Raw genomic sequence first — 23,421 nt, forward strand, 5'->3', positions numbered from 1 at the left:
GAACTTCTACAAATTTTGCAAACACTGGAAACGGTCTGATTAGTGTCCTCAGGGGGAAAGGTGGGCACGGCTTAGCGCTGTGAGTGCTGTTTAGCAGTAAGCTGGTGGGCAGCCAGCCAGAGAACATGCAAGCCGGAGGCAGACACCACACCGCTAAGTGTAAGGTGCAGTGAACATCAAGAGAAAGGTGCAGCAAAGCTCAAATCTGCAGGAAACAGATTCAGTAGTTCTGTTTCTCAGAAAAAAAAAAGTTTCTTGTTTAAAAATCAATTCAGGCAGTATGCCTAGACGTGTTTCCCTTTCTAGAAGAAAACTTACGCTTCCTGCTCAAAGTCCTCACAAGCTAACACAGTGGCAAGGGTCACAGACTGAAGAACAAGAAGAGCCAGGACACGCACTCACCGCACTTGGGTACTGAAATTCAAACTTCACAAATGCATCCAAATCGCTTGGTGATACACCTGAGTGAGACAACAACCAGCCAATACAGGTATTTTCATGGCATCTGTGATATTGAGCAGGATTTTCAAGAGCACCTAACTGATTCTCAGTAGGACTCATGACCTGTCACTTGACAACTGAAAAACCATTAAATCCATCAAACCAAACTTCATAGAAAGCATCCAAAGGAAAACAGCTACTTTTTTTTTTTAGTGCTGTCATTAGTCCTGACACAATCCAGCACAGATGGTTTACAAGCCCCCCAGAAACAAGGGACTAAAAGCAGTAACGTTGGCAGGAGCAACTCCTGTCTACTGAAGGGTCAATACACACGAAGGTGGTGCAGAGATAAGGCAGGCACTCATAACAAAATAGGAGATAAACATGAGACTTAAACTATGACCCAGTTATGAGCAAACCCAGGACAATTTAAAGTTCTTCCCTTGGTCCAAATGGAACCCAGATTCTCTTTATTCTTCTGGGTTTTTTGTTTGGTTGGTTTTTAAAATACTTTAAAATACCTTCAATGTTTAAAGGGCTTTTTTGGGAGCTTTAGTCTGTGACCTGTTTATTTTGTTTTAATGAGGGCTGGCTACAAAAGTCAACTCGTGAAGTGGTCTTCAATGGAGACAAATGTCATTCCCCACTACTTTTCTTACCTACTCAGAGGAAAAAGCCCACATGCCCTTTTGAGTACATACCTGGTGGAGCTGGTAGGTTTATCCCCCTGACAATAAGAAGGTGCATTTCTGTGCTGTTGAGCTCAGAAAATATCCTGTGAAAAAAATAAAGACAAAAAAGCATATTCATCCCAGCAGCCCACCACCACCCGATCCACTCACAGACCAGGATGCCACTGGTACTTGCCAGACCTTTTTCAATAGCACACTCCTACACAGATCATCCTCATAAATTACAAAAGAGCAAGAAAAGAGCACAGAGATAAAAACAACTCTGAAGTATAGTGAAAAATGCCACAAACAAAGACCAAAGGCAACAGCATTGAGGAAGAAATGCAGAGGAAAAAAAAACTGAAGTAGCAGAACATAAGAGATGAAGCTGGAGATAGTCTGAAAACAGAAGAACCCAGAACAGAAGTTAGAGAACAACTTATTTGTATTTGAGTGTCCTTCCAGGGATGCAGTCTAACCCTTGGTGCCACTCGAGTTTGCTGAAGCACAATTCCCTAAGCAGCAGCTAGAAACCAGAAAACTCATTCCAGCCTGCCTGAGAAATCCTTTTATTTTTCCACACCTTATCATTTTAAAGGTTCTTTCCTCAAAGTGATGGCTTGGAGGATCCATTCCTTGCGCACGTGCAAGCTGTAGGATGTCCATGTCCTTTTTACAACTTTGTGCCAGTTTCTCAAACCTACAGAAAAGACAAAAACAACAGAAAAACTACACACACACTGAAACATCAAACAGCATTCTGCCAGATAGAGGCCACAGAGTGAGCCTCAGACCAGAGGTCTGAAAGTAACTTGGAGGTGTAGGTCTCACAGCTACTGACCCTTTCACATAATGAGAGGTTTCCAACCTGACCCTCCATCATCTTTAGGGGGGTCAGGCAGACTCAAGCCTGAAGTGACCACGTTGTGGGATGATTAACAGTGGGTCTTACCGAGTCGTTTCTGCTACATTTCCCAGATGCATGAATTGCTTGGAATACTGCAAACACCTCTGTCAACAGAAACAAAATCAAACAAATACAGATGCACTCAGTGATCCTTACACACAGATTCATGACTGGCAGAGAGTTTCGAGGTTGATGACAACCTAATTTAAAAAAAGCCAAGAGTTTTCCCAAGTCATCCAAAAACATCCACCTTCCCCAGTCCTTTAATCTCAAAGCTGAGCACAGCATTCATTTGAGCTGTTCTGACCTATTACTTTTTAATAACTTAATGTCTAGATATGAGGTTGACCCAAGGGCTAGTCTTAATCATTCAGGTACTATTTTCAAACTTGAGTGCTTATCTTTAATAGTGATAATTTGATAGCCCCAAGCCTCCAAGCACACCCTCTGAGTTCAACTAGTAGAAAGTCCAGCTCTGAAAGTTTTTCACTTTTTCACACAAAACCAAAAGTATTTAAAAAGAAATATAAATGACTCCATAGAAACAATTGTGGGATTATAATATTAATAAAACCCAGAGAAATGTAAAAAAACACCTAAAACACTTCTAAAAAAGATAAAACAGTCACCTCATGTTGGTCCTTCAGCAATTTTATGAGCTGTGCATATACTTCATCTGCTTTTTGAGACAGTCTGACATCTTCATGGTGTATGAAGATAAAATCACCCTCATCATCTGTAGGGGGTGATGGCAGCTGCAACACAAGAACATCACATTTCAGAGCCCTTATAGGAAAAAATGAAGCAGACAAAAAGCAGTCAGAAAGTATGGAAAGGTCTGTGAAGGGAGATGAGTTGTTTTTCTTCTCAAGGCAACTCCAATCCAACCACTACTTACACCACTGCCTGACAACTGCTTAAGTCATAAAACGCCGCAAAATATCTTACAGGCCTAGTTCCCCGATTCTTCAGGTCAGCAGAGCTATTACAGTGCAGTGTGCTTTCCCCACCTACCAAATGCCAAGAGAAACCAGGGCATCACTGTATCACATGCACCTGATCCTCACCCCAAAATGCAGTCAGGACACAGCTAAGAGATGCCCTCACACCCTAAGCCCAGGGAGCACTTCCAAGCTGCATGGATTAGGTGTGCCACTGAATATCAGGGAGTAAATGGTTCACAGAGACTGAATTTTCTCAAAATCTGGCACATTTGAGGAGAGCAGGAGAAACAAAACAAAACAAACACTAAACCAAAAATATAGGGGAATTTCAGTGCTCAGTATCCAGATTTGTCATTTGAGCAAACTACCTTAATTTGTGTCAAGAAATAGTTAAATCATTCACTGCTTGAAGTGAATTCACTTGTGTCCAAGAATGAAACAAAGCAGAATAGTAACAGTCCTACTAACCTTGGAAATATCAACAGGTTTGCCACATTTTGCTTGTTCAATCTTTAGGTCAAAGCTCTTAGCTGTTCTGAGATACATCTTAGCCTGTTCAAGGTTATTTTCCTTCTTCGCTTTGACGGCTGCCTTCATATATTGCTTCTTTCTGTTCTCCAGAAATTCCAGCTGTTCCCTAGCTGAAAAACAGTTGTATAAAAACCCCCACTCATCTGACACTGCCGTGCCCCTGACACAGGTTTATCATATTCAGTTTATAGCCAGAAAAAGGTCAGTAAAGTAGAGATATCAAATAAGGACATTTCCTTACTGCACTTAACTGTTTCTTGGCCACTTTCAAGTATCAGAAAAAGAAACAAACTTCCTTCTATCATAGCATCCTTCATCAAAAAACCTCATAGCACTTCATAAATGTCACAACAGTAATTGCAGCCCCTTATTTGTGTGTCTCACACTACAGTGACTGTTGTCAGATGACAATCAATTTATTCCCATCTTTGCAAAAGAGCCTGCTGTCCTGCTGCTGTGAGCAATTTGCCCAATCAGCCAAAGCCAAACTAATTAAACAAGGTAGCCAGCCCAGATTCCACTAAGACAAACCCCACAGTGTACTCTGAGGCTGAGACAGAGAGCACAGGTATTTTCAAAGAAAACCTGTGGAGAAGGGACTGAACAAAGCCATTAATCCCATTGATCTTGGCTCCTTGACCTTCCTGGTATAGGCCTTAAGTGCAACTGCTCCACTCCCACACCTCTCTATGCCTTGTGCTCTCTGGCAAGAAGAAAAGACAGGTTTGCACAGCTGATTTATCAGCTACAGGCAGCTGTAAGCTGCACTTTGTAATTCTGGGGGGAAGGAGATTACATTCGGATCACAGAATGCACTCTGGCTAGTGAAATATAGCTTTACAATACTGAAGTACTGACATTTTGCTGTGGAAATCAAGTCAGTATGAATCTGTCCAGGAACTTGTGGCACCTATTTGTCTTATTTTAAAATACCTGAAATACCCAGGAGAGATTACTGTAATACCAGAGACAGGGTATCATCAATTCCTTCACAGCATAAGTCTAGGGCAATTCACTCAAGAGATTAATATGTCAGCTAAAATTGCAAAAAACAAATCTCCTGAGAATTCATAGATTTTTCAAAGCCAAAACGGACAACTACTACGTTTTAGTGGTCTTTATAAAACAAGTCACAGAATTTTCTGGAAAGAAGAGCTATGAGCTAATCACAGCAGCACTGTGAAATGCCTTTGCACTCTGCAAAAGAACTTGCATCAGCCAACTAGGTAGTTCTGCTTTGTCCTGAGGGAACTACCCAAGGCAGAATGTAAGGAGGAGGATGGGATTGCAGTCAAGGCATGACAGCAGAATCAGTGAGAGCCTGAACACTGCTGGTGTGAGTGCCAAAATCACATCATGAGGTGGTGGCTGTCCCTTACCACCTGTACAACTAATCTTACACAGACAAATATTTAGTGACCTCACCAACAGGAGGACTAGGGATTGATGAACTACTGTGGATACACCAGTTTGAGATCCTTGGATGAAGCACTAGGCAGAAAGCACTGATGTAGGAAGCTGCACTAGATCAATGAATAATTCACACTGGCAAGCCATCCCCTTTAATGAGAGTATGTAGAGTTCAACTGTGAGCTGAGTTAAACATTATCAATCGATACATTTGTTACATCCAAATTAATTAAAAACCCAATCATCCTTATAATTACATATTCTGCCTCTGTGAAATAAAGCTGCATGGCAGGGCTGGATCTGCCCTCCAGCAGACACATAAATTGAGGCTCCTGTGAAATCTATGCCACATTCACAGGCTCAAATCTAAAATATAATGAAAAGAAGTCTTTACCAAGGTATTCAACTGAATTGGTGCAAATAACTTGCACGTGGATCACTGGGAATGATGATCCCTTCACCTTACCAGCTGGAGGGAGATGATCCATTGACTCTGCCTTGTCCAGGGTGGAGGGTGATGTAGGTGGTTTCACATGCTTGGGAGAGCTCTGCTCCTCAGCTACAGCAGATGGCACTGCAATTGGCTTCACCACTTGAGTCGGCTTTCCAGGCAGCTGAGCAGGCTTCTTGGCAACTGGGGCCTGTGTCAGGGGTTCATTCTAGTGTAACAAAAAGAACTGCAGGTTAAATGCATAAAATCTATTCCAGAGTTAAGGACAGCATCTCAAGCATCAACAGCCATGGTTATCACTATATCAGCATCCTAGTATCAACTTTGAGGGGAGCATAACAATTCACGCAGCAAATTTTAAACGTCTGGGCATTTATGAGGCATGCCACACCAGCAGGTAGCTGACCTACACAACTGTCAAATCTCTGCTATAGGAGGGATAACAGGAATATTCAACAAGGCAGTGATTTCAAAAAGAGAAGCAGATGCATGCAGAAAACCCATCATCCAGGAATTCTCTCCATTAAAAGCTACTATGGTTAAAAGCACAATCAACAACCAAATCCAGAGAGATAAAGAAATCAAACCAAAGTCTAAAGGCTGGTGCTGCCTGACAAAAAGCAGTAAGTATTGAACATCCTGGGAAAGCACAAACACAAGAGCTACTGGGAGGCAGGATCAAAGTACACATTTAAATACTTTAGAACCACGTAAAGAGGTGACCAGGATCTGAAGTGTTTGCTTTGAAAATAAACCCACGTATAAGCCATTTATAAAAGAGGCAAACTCTGGACTCATAGACTCTGTAGGTACTGACTGTAACATCACCTCATCTCTCTCTCTCCTACACTATAATGCAAAAATGAAATTATTACTGAGATCCTGTACTCTTCTGACTTCTGGGAAATGTATTTCATCTCAGAACCCTTGCTTGACTCAAAATCCAATGGCCTCACCTCTACATACCACAAGAGACAGCATTTTAACTTTTACACATCCTATGAAGAAATACCAACCTCCTCCTCTTCATCATTCTCCTCCATGTTTGCCAGTTTGCTGGCATTTTCCAGAACAGCAGCTATTGTGCTGTCACCATCCACTGCTGCAACACCAGGAAGAGGTGGAAATCCTGAGAAGGAAAGGAATACAGAAGTAGAGTTGCATACGACCTACATTCTGTCTTCCATATTTCTTCTTTTCTGTAAAGCTGTTTCTATCCAAGTATCTATTATCTAATATATTTCAGAATTCAGTGTACCTAGACTTAGGCCAAGGCCACAAAGCCTTGCTAGATAAAAGTCTGAGTGGTGGGCTTAAGATCAGATCTCTCACAGATATCCAGACTTGAAGGGATGACGCTAAAATGATGCAATAACAGAGCATGGTTTTCTAAGTTCAGCAACCGGCAGTCAGCAAAGGAACCTCACAACCTCAAGAATTTGGTAATAAAGATGGCCCCAAAACCAGCCAAAATTTTATTCTCTCTCCTTTGCACAAAACAACAGTGGATTATACAAAAAGTTGTTGGTTCTCTTTTTACCCTCTCACTGCTGCCTCACCTTAGCTGGTCCAGAGTCCAGTGGAAAATCCGTGCTATAGCATAGAATAATAAACAGTACCTCTGCTGAAAATCTACTGCAATGCAGAGGTTGCAAAGGCAGAATCCCAGTAATTAAATATGAAGTATATGAAGAATAATCCTTTTGATTATTTTATTATCCTTGTAAGGATGGGAAGGAGGCCTTCTGATAGAAGATAAACTCTCTCTTCCATGCTACCAGTTCAGCATCAGCTTCAAACAACAGAGACCCCAGGCAGGTAGAACACAGAATCCTCTGCTGCTGCCCCCATGTGACATTTGATCCATCACTCAGCAGCATTTCTGTCACACTCATCATCATCCAGATACAATGCAATGCACTGCCAATCCATTATAACCTCACTGCTGGTTTCAGTGACTGCCTGACAGTTGTCTTCAATGTAAATTATGTGGCCCTTAAATGATGGCTGAAAACCACACAGCTGATGTATAAAGAAACTGAGGAGTTATCCATATGTTCAGAGATGTAAATATGGAGTACCTCACTCTTACAGAAACTGACATTTACCAGGAAAGGGATGAAGTTCTAGAAAATGGATGCTAAACTGCTTTTTAGGGGCAGCTTCAAAGCAGGGAACTTTCAAAGCAGTACATGACCTGACAGAGCTGATGCTGTCTACTTTACTACCACAGTGCTTGTCATTGCCACATATGACAGTGACAAAAAAGCCACAAGGTCTGTGTTCCTTTTCTAACTTAAAAAAATCTAGGCACCACTTTGCAGTGCTAAGTGTATCTTTTCAGATGAACACCTCAGGCACAAGATAAAAGCAATGATGCTTCCTAGGGCAGAAGCTACTAGTATCATGCAAACCAGAGGTGGAGCTTTCAGAGTTGACCTTGCCCAAACTTTTACAAACACAGCACTATACGTGCTGAAGAACATAAAAAGGACATGGAGTGTCTCAAGAAGTAGGTTCAGTTTCTGCCTCTGTCACTGTCTCAGTGTGACCACAGGTATGATTTGCTTCATCTCTGTAGACTACTTTTACTAGCCATGACAGTTGCAACACTGATCTGACTTGTGAGGTGTTGCAAGAAGATGATTAATTAAATAGAGTTCTGAGGCTCCTGCTGTGAATCAACAGAATGGGAAACATCAGGCAAATTTCTTCAGTTTCAAAAATCTCCTTCCAGTAAATTCCAGTTTACTCTTTCTTCTGGGAGGGCTGGCACAGAGGACAGACAGGTGACATTTTCATCTGCCCATGGTTAAGTTGTTTAACCTTCCAAATAGGCCCAGTTTCAAGTTCTGATGCTGTCAAACAGGCAGTTAGTGGTCAGGAATAGTCACTAGTGTGAAAATTTGGGAGCATATTAATAAGTAGTTTCACAATAGCATCATACAGCAAAGCCAGCCTACTCACTGGAGGAGTTGTTCAACAGGATGAGGGGGCAATAAATGCACGCCTCCTTCAGAGCCCAGAAGATACACAAAAGTTGGTATTACATAATTTTATATTCACACTTACCAGGAGGAACAGGTAGCTCAGAAAAATTCACTTTTCTCCCTGCTTTATGGGCTCTTATGGCATCCTGGTATTGCTGGAATCAAAGGCACTCGGTAAGATATAAAACGAAGTTGACTATAAACTAGCAATCATCTGTATTTAACCAGCATAAACATTGCAGAATACAGAGTATTTTGCTGTATGTGTTTTGTCTCCATTTCTCCTTCCTCTGAATACTTTACAGCTTCCCTAACAGGAGCATTTTCAAATAGAAGGACAATATACAAACTATTTCAGCCTTGAAAAAGTCTTCTTCAAAAGAACTAATTCAAATGGCCTTGCTGGATGCAAGCAGCTTGCGAGACTTTTGTTTTACCTTGGCTATCCTCTCGTGCATCCTGCTTTTCCGATCATCCCCACTCGCTTTAGCCTGCGCTGCTGCCGACTTGTACTTCTCCAGCCTCTGCTGCAACGCTTCCAGCACTGTTTTTGGCTGCTGCAGGGAAGCTTGAAATAAAGACAGACAATGAAATGCCATATGATTCAGATTTCATAACATATGAGCTGCCTTTTTCCCCCCCTTCCTTACCTTCTGCAGAGACAAAAACATGATTGCAAAGTCTTATTATGAATACAATTCTTCTAAATAAAGTTTATTAACTTCTACTTCCATTACTGATCTAGAACAAAAGTACAGATGGGATCTGCAGCAAACAATATACAGGAACATTACCTAGTTTTACTCAATCCTGCTGCAGTTCAGTGGGATAATGAAGGCAGACCTTAAAAGTGCCTTCCAGCACTGCTATTTTTATGTTTTGCTACAGAAATCCAAAAGTCCTACCTGGAGTTTCTTGGGTCTGAGGTTCATGTGTTGTAAGATCCTGGGAACTTGCCGCTGGAGCTGGTACCTTTTGCTTGGACGCATCTTGTACGTTTCCTAGGCTTTCAAGATCTGCAAAGCAAGGAAAGCAGGAAGTTTCATAGTGTGTTCCATAAACAGCAAGTCAACATATGTTACTCAGAAAACCATCAATTTGATCACATCATCTTCCTGAAAGCTTTTGTCTTCAAAGCAGTATCTGTGTGGCTAGATAAATCTAAGGTTCCCACTACTCAGAGAAAATGCTTTATCATAGAAAATTTCAAATACTGATTTAATTTAGGTTAGTGCTGCTTGAGGAAAAAGAAAAAAAAAAAGTAAAACCAGTTCAAGTATTCTAAGAATTCTCTCACCAAAATATAACTTGGTGTCTTGGCAGATGGACCAAGTGAACAAGATTGCTAATTGACTAAAATATCCTAGTAAGAAAAGATGTGCTGAAAAAGGGAAGCAAGTAATACCATCTATTCAAACACCCAAGTTTCTGGCACTGCTTAACACTGGTTATTTCAGAAAACAACTAAAATATCCACTGCAAGAATCTTGCACTTTTTAAGGTAAGACTATATCTTGGGTGAAGTTTCTCTCTAATGCAATTTGTTGATCAGTCTGTAACTTCAGTAGTCATAAATCTCATGATTTATTGAAATAATCTGTCATTTAGTTTCTTAGAATAAAATAATCTAATAAAGTTGTTTAAAACAACAAGTCAAATATTAATTGTTAGAGGTGATACTAAATCTATTTTTAAAAAAAACCCAAAAATTCTCTTATCAAAGTGTCTAACATTGGTAACTTGCTTTAAGATTCAGACTTTACTGCACTGCAAATCTGTTCATTAATCTCTTAATCTGAATGTTATGAACTTCAGTTGAAACATGTAACACCATCAAATATCACAGTAAACTTTAAGAATGTGCCACATTCTCATTCCCTTCCACTTAACATACTGGCTGCTATTGTCTAAAATATTCCTACAAAAATAGGAATATTAGACATCAGTACCTACTTGAACTTGTAATTCACGGAGAGTAACTTCAATGTAATTTTTCTTTGTTGGTCTTGATTAGAATTTGAATATGCAGTAAGCTTCAGACCTAAGTGATCTTCAATTCTTCTTACAGTTTTGCAATCAAACTCAGAATCATTCCACTACAGCATCGAGAGACTTCCAAAAGGGTTTTTGTGACATAAGCCTTACCCTGAGGAGATGGAGGCATATTCTGGAGGTCTATGGGCTGCCCACTATCCAAAGCTTCCAAGACCACATTAAATTTCTAATGCAGAAAAAAACAAACCAGAAGATTTATTCTAGTATGTCCAAGACTTGTAGTTGCTACAATGAATATTTGACATTCAGTGCATGTGGGTGCAGCATACAGCACAGGGTATGTTTAGCATTCAGGATGTCTTCTGTGCTTACCTTGCCCGCCTTCATGTATTCCTTTGCTTTCTCCAGGTCTCCTTGTTGCTTGGCTTTTAGAGCTGCTAATTTATACTCCTTCTGCCTCATAAGTAGTATTGTTCGTGTGCTGCTCTTCTGGACATCTATGAGAATGAAACAACAGAGACTTACACAGAGCATGCAAGATGTGCATCCTTTGTTATGCCCATCTATTCAAACCTGCGTTAGCCCTCTTTTGCTTTGAATCACACAGTCATCTTACAAAAGTCCTGTTTCCTCCAGCTTCCAGAAGTCCTACCAGACAGAACAATCCCACTTTTCCCAGTTAAAAAGAAAAAAAAAAAAAAGTCTTTTAGTCAGTATCTCAAAACTCTTTGAAGCTTGGAATTCCATCTCACAATTTTGAAGGAGAAACTGAGGCACAGGAAAAGTTAAGTGAAAGACACTGATACAGTACATGTAAGAACTCTGTAACAATAACTGACTCCACTGGCAGAAATTCAGCATCCCACTGACAACTATCTGAAACATTCAGTAGGGAAGTTCCAACATAAGCAGTTCCAACAACTTCCAACATAAGTTCCAACAACACAAATGTCAAGAAAGATGTAGCATAAAAATAGTACTGCAACTGCTTATCCTCTCAGATAATGGTACCTGTTTCCACGGTAGGACTAGAAGCAGCATGACCCTGTAGAGACTCTGATTCCAGATGCTGCACTGCCTCCTGAGAGGTCTTCTGCTCATCATCTGCAGCAGACTCAGTTCTGTTCTCTGGTAGGACACTGACTGAATCTCCTGAATTCTCTAGTTCCACTCCTGTGGCTTGAGATAAGTCAGAAGAACTCTTTCCTGTTGCAACAGGAGGTGGCATTTCTTCCTCATTGATTTTTTTGCCTTTCTTTACTGCAGCCAGCATGGTTTCCAGTGTCTGGCAGAGATGGAACAGCAACATCAACAGGCATTTTCATCAAACATATTACTAGCATAAAATAATTAAAACACAAATTCATTCCCTTATATGTGGTGGGATCTATTATGCACACCACTATAGATCACTGCCTCTCTACTGTTCTGCAAGGCCAACTTCAGCACTAGTGAAAGGTGTCCAATTATCAGAGCAACACAACACAAAGGACTTGTTACTCAAACTGTGTAACTGCAGGTACCTCAACATCTAGAATTACTGGGTAGCTGATGCGGTCCACTCCGCTGTCACAGAAAGTCACCAAGGAAGTAATTTATACCAACTGTAGATGCATTTTATGTCTTTAAAACAAAATCAGATACAGTACTCTGAAATGTCATTGCCTATGTGGATTCAGGGAATGAAGGAGTCTGCATACCTACTGAATGTGATGAGAAAAGCCATTAAATACTAACAAAGGAAATGGAGCTTCAGCTGGTGACCTATGGCAAGAAGTTCTCACCATCTGTAACACAGGCTAACTGCTGCTTATCTCTTAAAACCCTTCCTCCACCACAAATATTACCTTCCTCAGTTTTTGATTTTGTTGTTCTGTTGTTTTGTTGGGTTTTTTTTTTTAATTTAAGGTTCAGACAAAAGACCAAAATGTACTTTAAGCCAAAACAAAAGTTCTGAAAGAAACTGAAATGGAAGCATAAGAAGACAAGAACAACAAATCTCATCAGTGCCAGAATCACTGCTATTTTTGGTTACTCATGACGTTGTTTGAGCTATTAAGCAACGGTGGTAGAGATACTTTGGTCTGACTGCATGGGAGATTGGGGTTCACACCAGTACAGCAACCCACACACAGCTCTCTTTTCTCCATGTGTGGGATGACAAACTGACTGGAAATGGAATTAAATGCTGAGATTAAAAGTTCACAGTTCCACAAACTAAGTACAAGAGACAACTGCACTGCATGTCATTTTGCTAATTAAGGAACTCTGAGCTGTAAAGTGAGATCTAGTCTATTATCCTTAGCTACACTGCTTAGGCACAGGGAAACTCCCTACCTTGAAAAATAAAGTGGCCAACAGCACACTAAGCTTCCTTATTCGATGCATAAGCTGGTCTGCCTAACCCTCTTGCTTTCTGAGAGGTCAGGTGGTTTCATGTACATTCCTCTCAGAGCTAGCAGGCCGTGCATTTCCTGCCCTGGGTTTGGCCTCAGCTATTCCCTTTGTATCCCAAGACACCTGGTAGCCAGGAAGACACTAGTTTCTTCCCTCAGTGGACAGTACTGAGCTATAAAGCTTTGCTCAACAAGACAGAGCTGGCTGCTGTCTGAGGTGATGCAGGAGACCAGATGAAAGCAAACAGGGAAATAAAGGCACTCTGCTCAGCAGTCACCCACCAAGCACTACCAACTAACTACAAGTGTGCCACTCGGCTCAAAAGATGCTGCAAGCTGTAATTGCCTTGATGCAAAATCCTGTTCCATTAATTTTCAAGCACAGCCAACACACTCAGGGATTATCACCTTCCTTTGTCTCACATAACTGAGTGGAAGGTTAATATTAAAGGAAGGCATCAGTGATTGACTGGAACATGTATGTGATAGGAAAGCTCCTAAAATTTGCTTTAAGGTAAAACTGAACAGTCATTACAGGTCAAATTCATTTCTAGAGGGGTGGGTTTAACATCAGCATTTACCACAAACCCTGCCTCCAGCTACCACCAGCCACTTTCCACAGAAACAAAGCTGATACACAAAAGGCATTTGAAGTTACATTTTATCTGTGTATTTGCTACATCAGATTAGTAACCAGTATCAAGAAATATTTTTAAAGGAAATCAAGGCAGCATATGGAATTTCTCTTCCCTTGGAAAAAATTCACACATCTGGAAAGACTCAACCACACCCTGGAGAACAGTTTTTGCCTCCCCCTCATTCACATACCTGATGAGCCCAACTTACCTTAAGGCCTCTTTCGTATCGGCGGATTTTGGCACTCTCACCTGCCTCCTTGGCGTTAGAAATTGCTGTCCTATAGTTAGCAATTCTCTTCTCTATTGTCTGTCGCAGCTCACTGGTAACAGCAGGAAGTGAGGTGGTCTCAGAAAAAATAATAAAACAAATCAAGAAAACTTATTTCATCCAACTAGACGAGGTTTTCCCACAGCACTGAAAAACAAATACTCCTCTTCTACACATGCTCCCGTTAATCCAGAGTGCAAAGAAGAAACAGTCTCTCAAACAGAGGAGCACTTGTACTACGCTCACAGCCCCTGGATCCACCTCTGGGCTTTCTCTCAAAGGCCTAATAGAGAAAAATGGGTGGAGACATTTAGGAAACTCCCAGTCACAGGGTAATTGGAGCCATGTGGTTAGGGAGTAGGTGAAGAGAACAGTAAAGCCTCTCAAACACTGCACAACAGAGGGTGTGAAGAGGTATTTTGGCATAAATCTTGACTTTTTCTTTTCTTATTTTTCAGACATGCTAGTTTATTCCCTTCCAGGCTTCTTCACCCTGGTTTTACTACAAGAGCTCTTTTTCATCCTCCTACAGCCTGGAATTAGTTCAGTGACAAAAGCAGCCTAAGCAAAGTTAGGAGCAGCTATTTACAAACACTCCACAGCTACAGGGACCTTTCAGATGGCTACTGATGTAATTATTGCCATTATCTCTATAGAAATGCTCTCAAACCTACTTATTAATGGGCCCAGTGCACAAGGGCACTGGAATCTGTAGCACACAACAGAAACATGGCAGTGACTGAATAAAAGATTTGACTGCATGAGAATTTACAAATTAAGCTCAGAAAGCTAATGCTACTGAGAAAAATTCCACAAGGATATCAAAGATGCTGAGTTATAACAAGACCCACAATTTCAGCACACCGCTCAATACTCTGATGGGGAAGATACGAACTCTGGAAGCCTGAACTGCAGTCTGCATGCTCATATATAAAATGAGGGACAAGACATGCTTGATTCCAACTGTTTACCTCCTCAATTCTATGCTAATATTAAAAATCATCCTCTGAACAAAGCAAAAAAATTCACCTACAGCAATAAATCATAGAACCATAGAATTGCCTAGTTGGAAAAGACCTTTGAGATCAAATAAAGCATTAGATTCCAAGGAGAAGACAGCAATAACGTAGCTTTTCCTTCCTTAGAGGATAAGACCTCCTCTCCAGATCCTTGTTTGTGACCTTCGTATAAGCTGTATGACAACAGTGATTCAGCAAAACTGTAGGAACAAGAAGCTCTTTCATACCTGTGGTTGCAGTTCAAGTTGCTCATCTTCTGGTCCAGTTGAGGATGGCTCCATTGCTATAGTTTCATCCTCACAGCTTCCCATCTCACCTTCCACCCCCAGAACTTCATGCAATTCTGCCTAAAGTAAAAGTAAAAGCCAACAAAAGGCTTTTCCTCAAAATCTTCTATTTCCTCAAAAGACAAAATAAAGTCTCAAGCTCCAAAACCTTTGGATGGACCTTGAACTCAAATAGAAAGTCTAAACCTCTTATACCCTGGTCATTTTTAAAAATTAATTTTTTATTTTTAAATGAAACTGTTTCCACTGGTTACACTTGTACCCACACACACTCAAAAGCCATCCTGCAGCTCCAGGATCACCACGTAAGTTTGTGCTTGGAGATCCAAAGCTGGAGAAGTTCAGAGAAGTACTTTTACAAAGATCATTCAAACCTAAAATTTGAAATTTCCAAAAAGCATCTGTTATCAGTGGAGGCCAGAAACACTGCTTAACACTCCTTCCTTAAACCCTGCCAATTAGACCACTCACTGAAATGACACAATTACTTGAGAGTTATCTCTCAGGGCAAGTGCTCCTCAAAGCAGCAGCAAAACGGTGACAGACATCCCTTTAGGGAGAATGTCCCAGGCTGTATTGCACCAGCCAACATGGAATGGGATTCCCACTGTTCCTCCAGTTCTTTAAGACCTTCACACATATGAATGTTAACTGGGAAACTTTCTTAGGCTGCTGTGCAGAGGGCTGGATCCTGCAAAGCCTTATATTTAGTGAAATGCTTTTGCAATATTTTAGCTTCTCGCTGCAAAGCTAACAGAGATTTTTGCTAAATGCAATTCCATTAAAAAAGATCAAACAAAAAAAAAAGACAAAACCAAAGGCATACTAAAACTTTTTGCTAACATGAAGTTATGCATACCAACAGGTCTGTATCTTGCTCCAAGTCTTCATCATCTGCTTCTTCCTCCTCATCTTCATTCAGGTCCTTCATACACTCTGCAGCCATCTTTTCAATATGATCCATGGGCAGAGGAGCTGCAAAAAGAAACCACAAGGAGCCATAAACCCCAAGCAACAGGTAGGCAGTCACCAGATACAAATTCCACCAGCTATAAGACAGCAGTGACTTCTCCTCTTGCTTTCCCTTTATTGGATACTGTCATAGGTAAATGAGGGTATATTAATGGACAAAACACAAAGACTGAGGGAGTGAACATCCATAGAAAAAACAATACTAGTCTTACTGAGAGTGACAGTGAAGGCAGGCAATGAGACAAGGAAAATGACTGCACCCAATAACCCTGCTCAGAAATTAGATCTCAGAGAGAAACAACGTCTGTTACTAATACAAGGAGCTTGAACAGCAAAACCATAAGCACTGTGATAGACTACCAGATATGGTGGGACAAAAGAGTGCTCAGAAAGCATGGTCACACAAGAGAAAGAGACTGTGGTAGGTTTGCACAATAATGACATTAAGACTGAGTAAGAAAGTCAAGTAGGACTGGATGAAACAACTGCTTCAGGGAAAAATTACTGGAGGTCACCTCAAGCTCTTAGGCTGATTTCAGATACAGGTAAGTACTTTTATGATATTATTTACAAAATAACTAGTAGCGGAGACTGGAGAATACTACTGTTCTTAGATGTTATGTCAAAACTATATTTCTCAGTTAAGATAAAAATTAATGGTGGCACAAGAGCAAATTAATATAAACTGTTGATGAATAAATCTGATTAGAGGTTTCTACCCATGAAAGGGAATTACTGGAGCAGCCTCTGTCCCCAGCAGGGATAAACATCTGAACTAGTTTGAAGCTGATGCTAGATATTTATGACATGATTGTCCATATCAACAAGGCCTGGACTCAGCCTCCTTGTCAGGCCTTTCTGTTACGAGTCCTTTGTCTCACGTTAGTTTACCTTAACGAAATGTAATTGACTCCTGGTGTAGCCCCTGACTGACAGAATAAATTCTGACTCCATATGGAACAGAAGCTGTTCACATCCACGTAGCCCTAAGTGCCAACAAACTATTTCTTTCTCCCAGTTCTATCCCTTTTCTTCTACCCCTCATGTTGGGATAAAAGTACTGTAGTTCCCAAAGATCTGCATATATGGATATGACTGAGTTAGCCCAACAGTTAAATGCACGAGATGCAAACGCTTGTGTTCAACATCCCAGCACACCTGCCAATGAAACTTCTGTTCACATATTCTTTCAAAGCCAAAAACTATGTTATTGTGTGTATTGCAACTGCCCACACAGCCATAAATCAGAACAAAATTCAAGGCATTTACCATAGAGAGTGGTGAGCTCAAAGAGTTCCCAATCAAGCTACAACTGAATCACTGGAGTTTTGTACAGGGTCTACATTACACCTGAGGCTCCAACAGCTGATCCATTTTCTCAATCTACAGTCTCAAGCACAAGAACATCTCTCTCCATCTCTTGTTAAACTCTATTTATCCTTTGAAACTGATGATGCACGTTGACGTCAATTCTAGAGACATACTGAAGAACACAAGCTGTGAGCCAAACTACTGGTTGTTAACAGGACATGGAGGCACAGCAAACTATCCAGATGTTTGAATACAGCAAGAAAGGAACACAAGAAATCTTTCTACCTTTGAGAAGCTACTTGTTTTATACATCAAACACTACTGCAAAGTCACACTTGGTGTACACAAATAGAATGCTCTAAATCAAGGCATCATACTTGTCCTGATCCCAAGAGCAGCAGCAGAACACTGGCACAGAGATCTGCTAAGCAAATCAGAAAAAGTGCTGTTTCTTCTGCCACTCCAACTACACTTCCATATTTTCTGCATTGCTGTCTCATGCCCATGAGATTTTCCCTTTTCCAAATCTTTCTTTGCTACCTAGTCTGGCAATTTATCTTCAAGCTTCTAGTCTTTACCCTAAAAACTCTACTTAAGTCCTCCTTGTCAAGTTCTCATCTCTACTTCATGCTGTGCCAACCACATCTTGCTTAACTATCAACTTCCTCCACGCACTCTCCAAGGTGAAGTTATCTGCACACAAATCCCAACTGTCCATGTAAACACCTCTGATACTTCCCTATGCAGACACACGACTGTGACTCACCAGTGTCAGTAAATGCTGAATAAAATACAGCTCTTCAGGACAGAGCTTTACTGTAAATCTAAATGAATCAGTTTGAAAATTAAGCCTGGTACAAAACTGTTTCTTTTGAAATGATCTAATTTACCATATCAGTGTTTCATTATCATACCAAACACACTGCTTGTATATTTGACCCTTAGCAAAACTCTGCAACTAGGATACTAGGCACATCCAAAAGCAAATGGCTGTACTTCAGGGGGCAGGGAGTCCCTTACATGAAGCCCCACGAGAGGCAAAAAAGCCAACTGAGCCTCCTCGGATGGTTGGTTCAGCTCTAATCCAGTATGGCAAGTTGAGGCTACAATTCCAAACATCCGAGTGGCTGACCAACTGGCATTTATCACTCACAGAGAGCAGAGGTCTCTGTACTTAAGATGTTGCAACAACACAACTTTTGCTGCCTGCATCTTCAAGCTAGAGGGAGAGATCACTTTTCCCCTCCCATCAGAACTCCAAAATGTAAATCCAGGACTCAATTATTGCACCTTGTGCTCAGCCAAAAACCGAGCACTAGTATGTACTGTACAGGGGCCCTTTTTTCTGTCATTCTCCAGACAGGATCTGTTTCTCCCCTGTCCTTACTGTACCCTTCTCCATTCCAAGTGCCAGCCTGCATCCTCTCCCCACCATGTACCATGTCCCCATCACTACAATGTACCAGGTCTCACAAGCCCCCAGTGCCAGCTCTCCAGTTGTTCATCTTCCATAAGCTTCTAATTTATATACTCCTAATTCCAGCAGGGAAACAGAATAGTTGTAAACAATTTTGGAAAAATAGTTTTATGAGCCATAACACAGACCTTTAGAAGGCACAGTAAATGTGAACTTCACACTATCTGAAGTTTCATTTCCCTCTTACGAATAAAGAGACTGAAAAAACACATTAAGTGACATGATCAGGGTCAGAAGGAAGTCAGCACCTGAGAAGTTGACAATTCAAGAGCTCCTGACACCCAGATTCATCTTCAAAACACTATACTGCATGTTTTAACCATGAGTAACCTATGTCCAATGGCAGACGTTCTGCTTTAAGGGTTTACTACAGTCTTGAAATCTAGAGAGCAAAAATTATTTGAATTTAGTTTCAGGTAAAAACACTTCCTCTGTCCCTCATCAATTACTTTTAGACAGTCACTTTTCCTAAATATTTTTAAATTCTTCATTCCTCTGCTTCTCTGTGTGAAAGTCCCTTCAAATATTACAGCCAAATTACTGCAGAGCTGCCAGTAAGGCTGCAGTTGCACCAATGCTTCTTTCCAGGATCTGCTCCCACACCCATAGCAAGGGTAGGTCCCATTCTCCTTGTCCCATCTCACCACTTGCTGCCACCCCTCCCTCGCAGCCACAGCAGCGTTCAGATAGGCAGATAGCAAAACAGATCAAGGAACTGATTCAGCTGAAAACCTAGCACAACAATGGGAGTTTATTTTTATAGACCAGTTTCCTGAACCAGCTCACTTTGCAGCTCCATAAATATGTATACCAGCTCAGAGGCAGAGCCTGCTCACGACCACGCTCCCTCTCAGCAGCAGCCTTCATTTACAGCAGATTACAGCAATCCTGTAAATCACTGCAGAGGTGCACGCAAACACTATCAGGCAAAATTAACACATGCTTAAAATATTAAGAATAGTAATGATCCATTCCAAGAAACACTCTAACTTCCTGCATAACACAAGCTACAGGATTCTCCCCATAACTCCATCAGTTCCAGGATTTCCCTCCTAAAAGAGCATTCAATTTTGGTTAAAGACTAAGTAACTAAAAATGTCATGCTCATTCAGTAAATTCAGTCTTCAACAAAAACACAAGAACAACCAAACAATAACCAACCAACCCTCCACAAGAAACATGATTTCTATTTTGAATTCATCTAGCACTTACTACACCTTTTTGTGACTTCATATGCTAAACAAGCACGTCTTAATTCAGACATTAAATTTGCTAGCCATCATATATCTTTTTCCTACACCTACAAGAGCATAGACAAAAAAACTCTTACCCTTTCTGTGGAGTAACAACTTAAACCTAACAAAGTAAAGGAAAGAGTAGTTGCAATTTCAGCTTTTAACAGTGATTAAAAACATTTCAGATAAATCAGTGATTTGTAAATAGGTATCTTCAATAAATTATTCAGGTTGTCAATAAATAAAATCCAAATACTTTAACTTACTTTTCCTTTTTGGTTTCGATTTCCCTTCTTTCACCTTTGCTCCTGTGATAGCAGCAAGCTCTGCTTCCAGGTCCCCATCATCCCCACCTTCCTCTGTACCCAGCAGCATCTCTTCAGGGTTGAAATCTACAAACAGCCCCAGCTAGAGCCAAGGAAAAAAAAAAAAATTAAAAACACTGCATTTAGAACAGAGATGACACTCAAAAACATCACACTGCATGGATTATTTAAACATTTCCGAGCATTCTGGATTCCGTTAATTTTTTTTAAAGCCCAGGATCCCACCAGTTCTATTATCAAAACAATGCATATCAGGCACCTGGAACTGACATAAGGTACATAAATCTTAATAAGCCTCAAATACTCTCTCTAAAACTCTACACAATCAACGATTTCTTGAAATCAAGCCTATCTAATAGTCTGACATAACAAGAGGGGGAAAAAAAAAGCCTCACGAAGCAGATATCATCAGGGAGTTCAGGGCAGATATCATCATCAGGGAGTTCAGTTCTGTAACAGCTAAGCTAAAAAATATTTAATCATTCTTCAGGCAATACTGGTCTGACATGAGTACACTGCAGAGATTTCACCCTTATCTCTCAGAAGCAGCTATATTTACATATACAGAATGGTTCTGTACTTCTCATTACCTCATTTTGTAAATCGTAAACACACGGAAAGCGCGTGCACACACACAGAGAAACCCAGCCATTCCAAACCCAGCCATGCCTACACCGCACTGGAGAAAACAAACAACTGTCTGGAACAGATCATCACCTAAGGGACAGTATCTCAGGGAATATTGTTAATAACAGCAATCAGAATCTGACAAAGTAGTGGGGGTTATCACTCGATTGTTGTAAAACATGCCAAAGGCCAAAAGTATCAGAGAAATCTCTGAGGTCTTAGACTAAAAGGTATTCTTCCAAGGTGCCATTTTACCACGATTTTTATATTGCTGGTTAAGATACAACATACCCCCAAAATAACATTTTTTTAATGTAAAGTATGCTAAGCTTTTTTATAAACATGAATTAACTTAATTAGATCCATCCTGTGAAGTAGGTGGACTAGTTTTCCTCAAACTTTTTCAAAGCATGAGCCCCTGTGGGTTTAACAGTCTTCACGTGGCCAAGTAGGCAGCATTTCAGTGTCTCTTAAGCAAAGGAATAAAAATCAGTTGTCATTATTACAAGGGTTACCAATCTCCTCCTGCCTCCAGGATCTGAAGTGCTGCCAGAAGCTGAAGCCTCCTGTCAGTTTATCACCTATTGTCAATTAGTAATAACAACTTTGTTTTTTTTTAAAACCCTGTAGGATCTGAGGTACTGGTGGCTGCTGCCTTGAAATGTTTTGTGTCCCTCTTTGAACTCTTTTATAATCTCAAAAGCGGCTGTGAAACATAGCTGAGAGCCACTGATTCCAAGGACCAGGGACAGTATCCAAAACTTGCAGCTATTTGTTTACTAGCCCTGATCCTGCTCTTGACATTCTGTGAGGCACTGGGCAGATCAGTTAGCCACCCTCTGCATTACCCATCTCCCTTCTGTAAAACAAAACTAACACATTGGCAGACTTGGATAGAATAGAAAAAAGGTCAGGACAAGATTTAATTAGGAAATATAATGGTGACTTAAACATTCAAGTTCTAGGGAATGTGTGCACACTTTTTAGCAATGCAAAAAACGGACCAGGAGCACATGTCATCTGTTCATGGCTACACTGCGAGTGGAGAAAGTGAAGCAAGTGTAGTAACGAACCAAGTCAAGAACGGAATCCCTCAGTTTTAGCTCTAAGTTTCTTAATCTGTTCAGTAAAGCACGTTTTCAATGAAATTAAAAGTATTAAACAACTGTTTAATAAACAGAAAAAAAGGTTATAAAAACCTGACAGTTGATACATTACGTAGCACAAGAACAGTTTAAATTGAGTTAATTTGCAAGTGAACAAGCCATTAGCATATTTGTTTCAAGAAACAAAACTCCATACTGTAAGGCAGATTGAATAACTAACTGTATTGAATTAGAAATTAGTAAAATACATTAATCAGATCCTTTATTTACTCTTTATCTTTTGAGAGTTTGGTTTCTTTTTTTTTGGGGGGGGGAGAGAATAGATATTTTCACCTTTTATCTTGTCCTTTGTTCAAATGAACTAAACTATGTATTACCTCTCCCACTGAGAAACGCAAACTTCTGTATTAGAGCAAGAGCGACATTACAGATCTCTCTATAAATCATTCTGCCTCCAGTATGAGAGCACTGGTTCCTAAGAAATCACCAAAAGATAAATCTCTCAGCTATTTTCTCTATTCTAATGCCCTATTCCAAACGCTTTCCATATTTCCCTATATTCTTACCAGTTACTCCCTTCGCTCTATGTTCCACCCACAAAGGTTTCTGATGTTCTATGCTGGTTCTAACATATTTTTCTACCTCTAACTGTACCCTGTTTTTCTTCTACTACTCTACCCAGAATTCTGCCCTGCCTGTATTTCTAATTTTGACACTGCTGCCTGACTTCCTACACCTGCAAACCATGACTAAACCACGTTTCTGTCCTCAAGACTTCTGAAACTACATCCAAAGGTACAGAGTACCAAAAAAACCTAACACATGGACACATCTAAGCTCACTTTTAGCTTTATCAGTCTGTTGCAAGAAAAAATGAAAATACGCAGGGATATTAAAGATAATTGTCTCCGGTGTAGCACCTTAATGTTCTCCCATATGTACCCCTAAATTTGATATTCTAGTCTTCTTATTCCTGTTTTCTTAGAAGTGTAAGAAAAACCTGCATATAGTTATGGAAATTAGATCTCAATACAGCTGAGGTAGGAAGCTACTATAAGCATGAGTCATGAGGCCTCACGCAAACATTACAGCATTCCAACACTGTGGCTTCCCTGCAAGACCTCCGCTGCTGCATATCAGACATTTACTGTAAAAACAACGTGCTAAAGAAGAAAGCAGGAAAACAAGGCACCACGCAATTTAAATTTTTCCATGGCTTTACAATATCTTACTAACACATGGGAGATTCTACCAGGAAAACAGCAGCGAGAGGTCTGAGGAAGACTACCCTGAGGAGCAGCGGGAGGTTTCCCTACCTGCTCTGCAACCACATCTCCCGGCCCTTTGCCCTCCTTACCTGCTTCGCAACTGCGGCTCCCTGGCCCTTTGCCTGAGGGCTTTTTTTAGGTCTCCGGCCCA

At 40.6% G+C, this 23,421-nt stretch overlaps 1 protein-coding gene across 1 annotated transcript in view; it reads right to left on the reverse strand.

Annotated features, from left to right (window-relative positions):
* CC2D1B (coiled-coil and C2 domain containing 1B) overlaps positions 1 to 23,413 on the reverse strand; it is a gene marked incomplete at its 5' end in the record, with an annotated part of 32,464 nt that extends 9,051 nt beyond the window's left edge. Inside the window, 19 exons of the mRNA XM_010174990.2 lie at positions 403 to 461; positions 1,143 to 1,216; positions 1,696 to 1,812; positions 2,065 to 2,123; positions 2,649 to 2,774; positions 3,432 to 3,604; positions 5,371 to 5,563; positions 6,372 to 6,484; positions 8,428 to 8,500; positions 8,783 to 8,913; positions 9,251 to 9,361; positions 10,491 to 10,566; positions 10,713 to 10,837; positions 11,352 to 11,625; positions 13,583 to 13,720; positions 14,889 to 15,008; positions 15,808 to 15,923; positions 20,210 to 20,351; positions 23,360 to 23,413. Of these exons, the coding sequence (XP_010173292.2) occupies positions 403 to 461; positions 1,143 to 1,216; positions 1,696 to 1,812; positions 2,065 to 2,123; positions 2,649 to 2,774; positions 3,432 to 3,604; positions 5,371 to 5,563; positions 6,372 to 6,484; positions 8,428 to 8,500; positions 8,783 to 8,913; positions 9,251 to 9,361; positions 10,491 to 10,566; positions 10,713 to 10,837; positions 11,352 to 11,625; positions 13,583 to 13,720; positions 14,889 to 15,008; positions 15,808 to 15,923; positions 20,210 to 20,351; positions 23,360 to 23,413 (2,274 nt within the window). The remainder of the gene's footprint in view (positions 1 to 402; positions 462 to 1,142; positions 1,217 to 1,695; positions 1,813 to 2,064; positions 2,124 to 2,648; positions 2,775 to 3,431; positions 3,605 to 5,370; positions 5,564 to 6,371; positions 6,485 to 8,427; positions 8,501 to 8,782; positions 8,914 to 9,250; positions 9,362 to 10,490; positions 10,567 to 10,712; positions 10,838 to 11,351; positions 11,626 to 13,582; positions 13,721 to 14,888; positions 15,009 to 15,807; positions 15,924 to 20,209; positions 20,352 to 23,359) is intronic.
* Positions 23,414 to 23,421: the final 8 nt, after the last annotated feature.

Source organism: Antrostomus carolinensis, unplaced genomic scaffold (genome assembly GCF_000700745.2).
Source record: "Antrostomus carolinensis isolate BGI_N321 unplaced genomic scaffold, ASM70074v2 scaffold24749, whole genome shotgun sequence".
In the NCBI taxonomy this organism is placed as follows: Eukaryota; Metazoa; Chordata; class Aves; order Caprimulgiformes; family Caprimulgidae; genus Antrostomus; species Antrostomus carolinensis.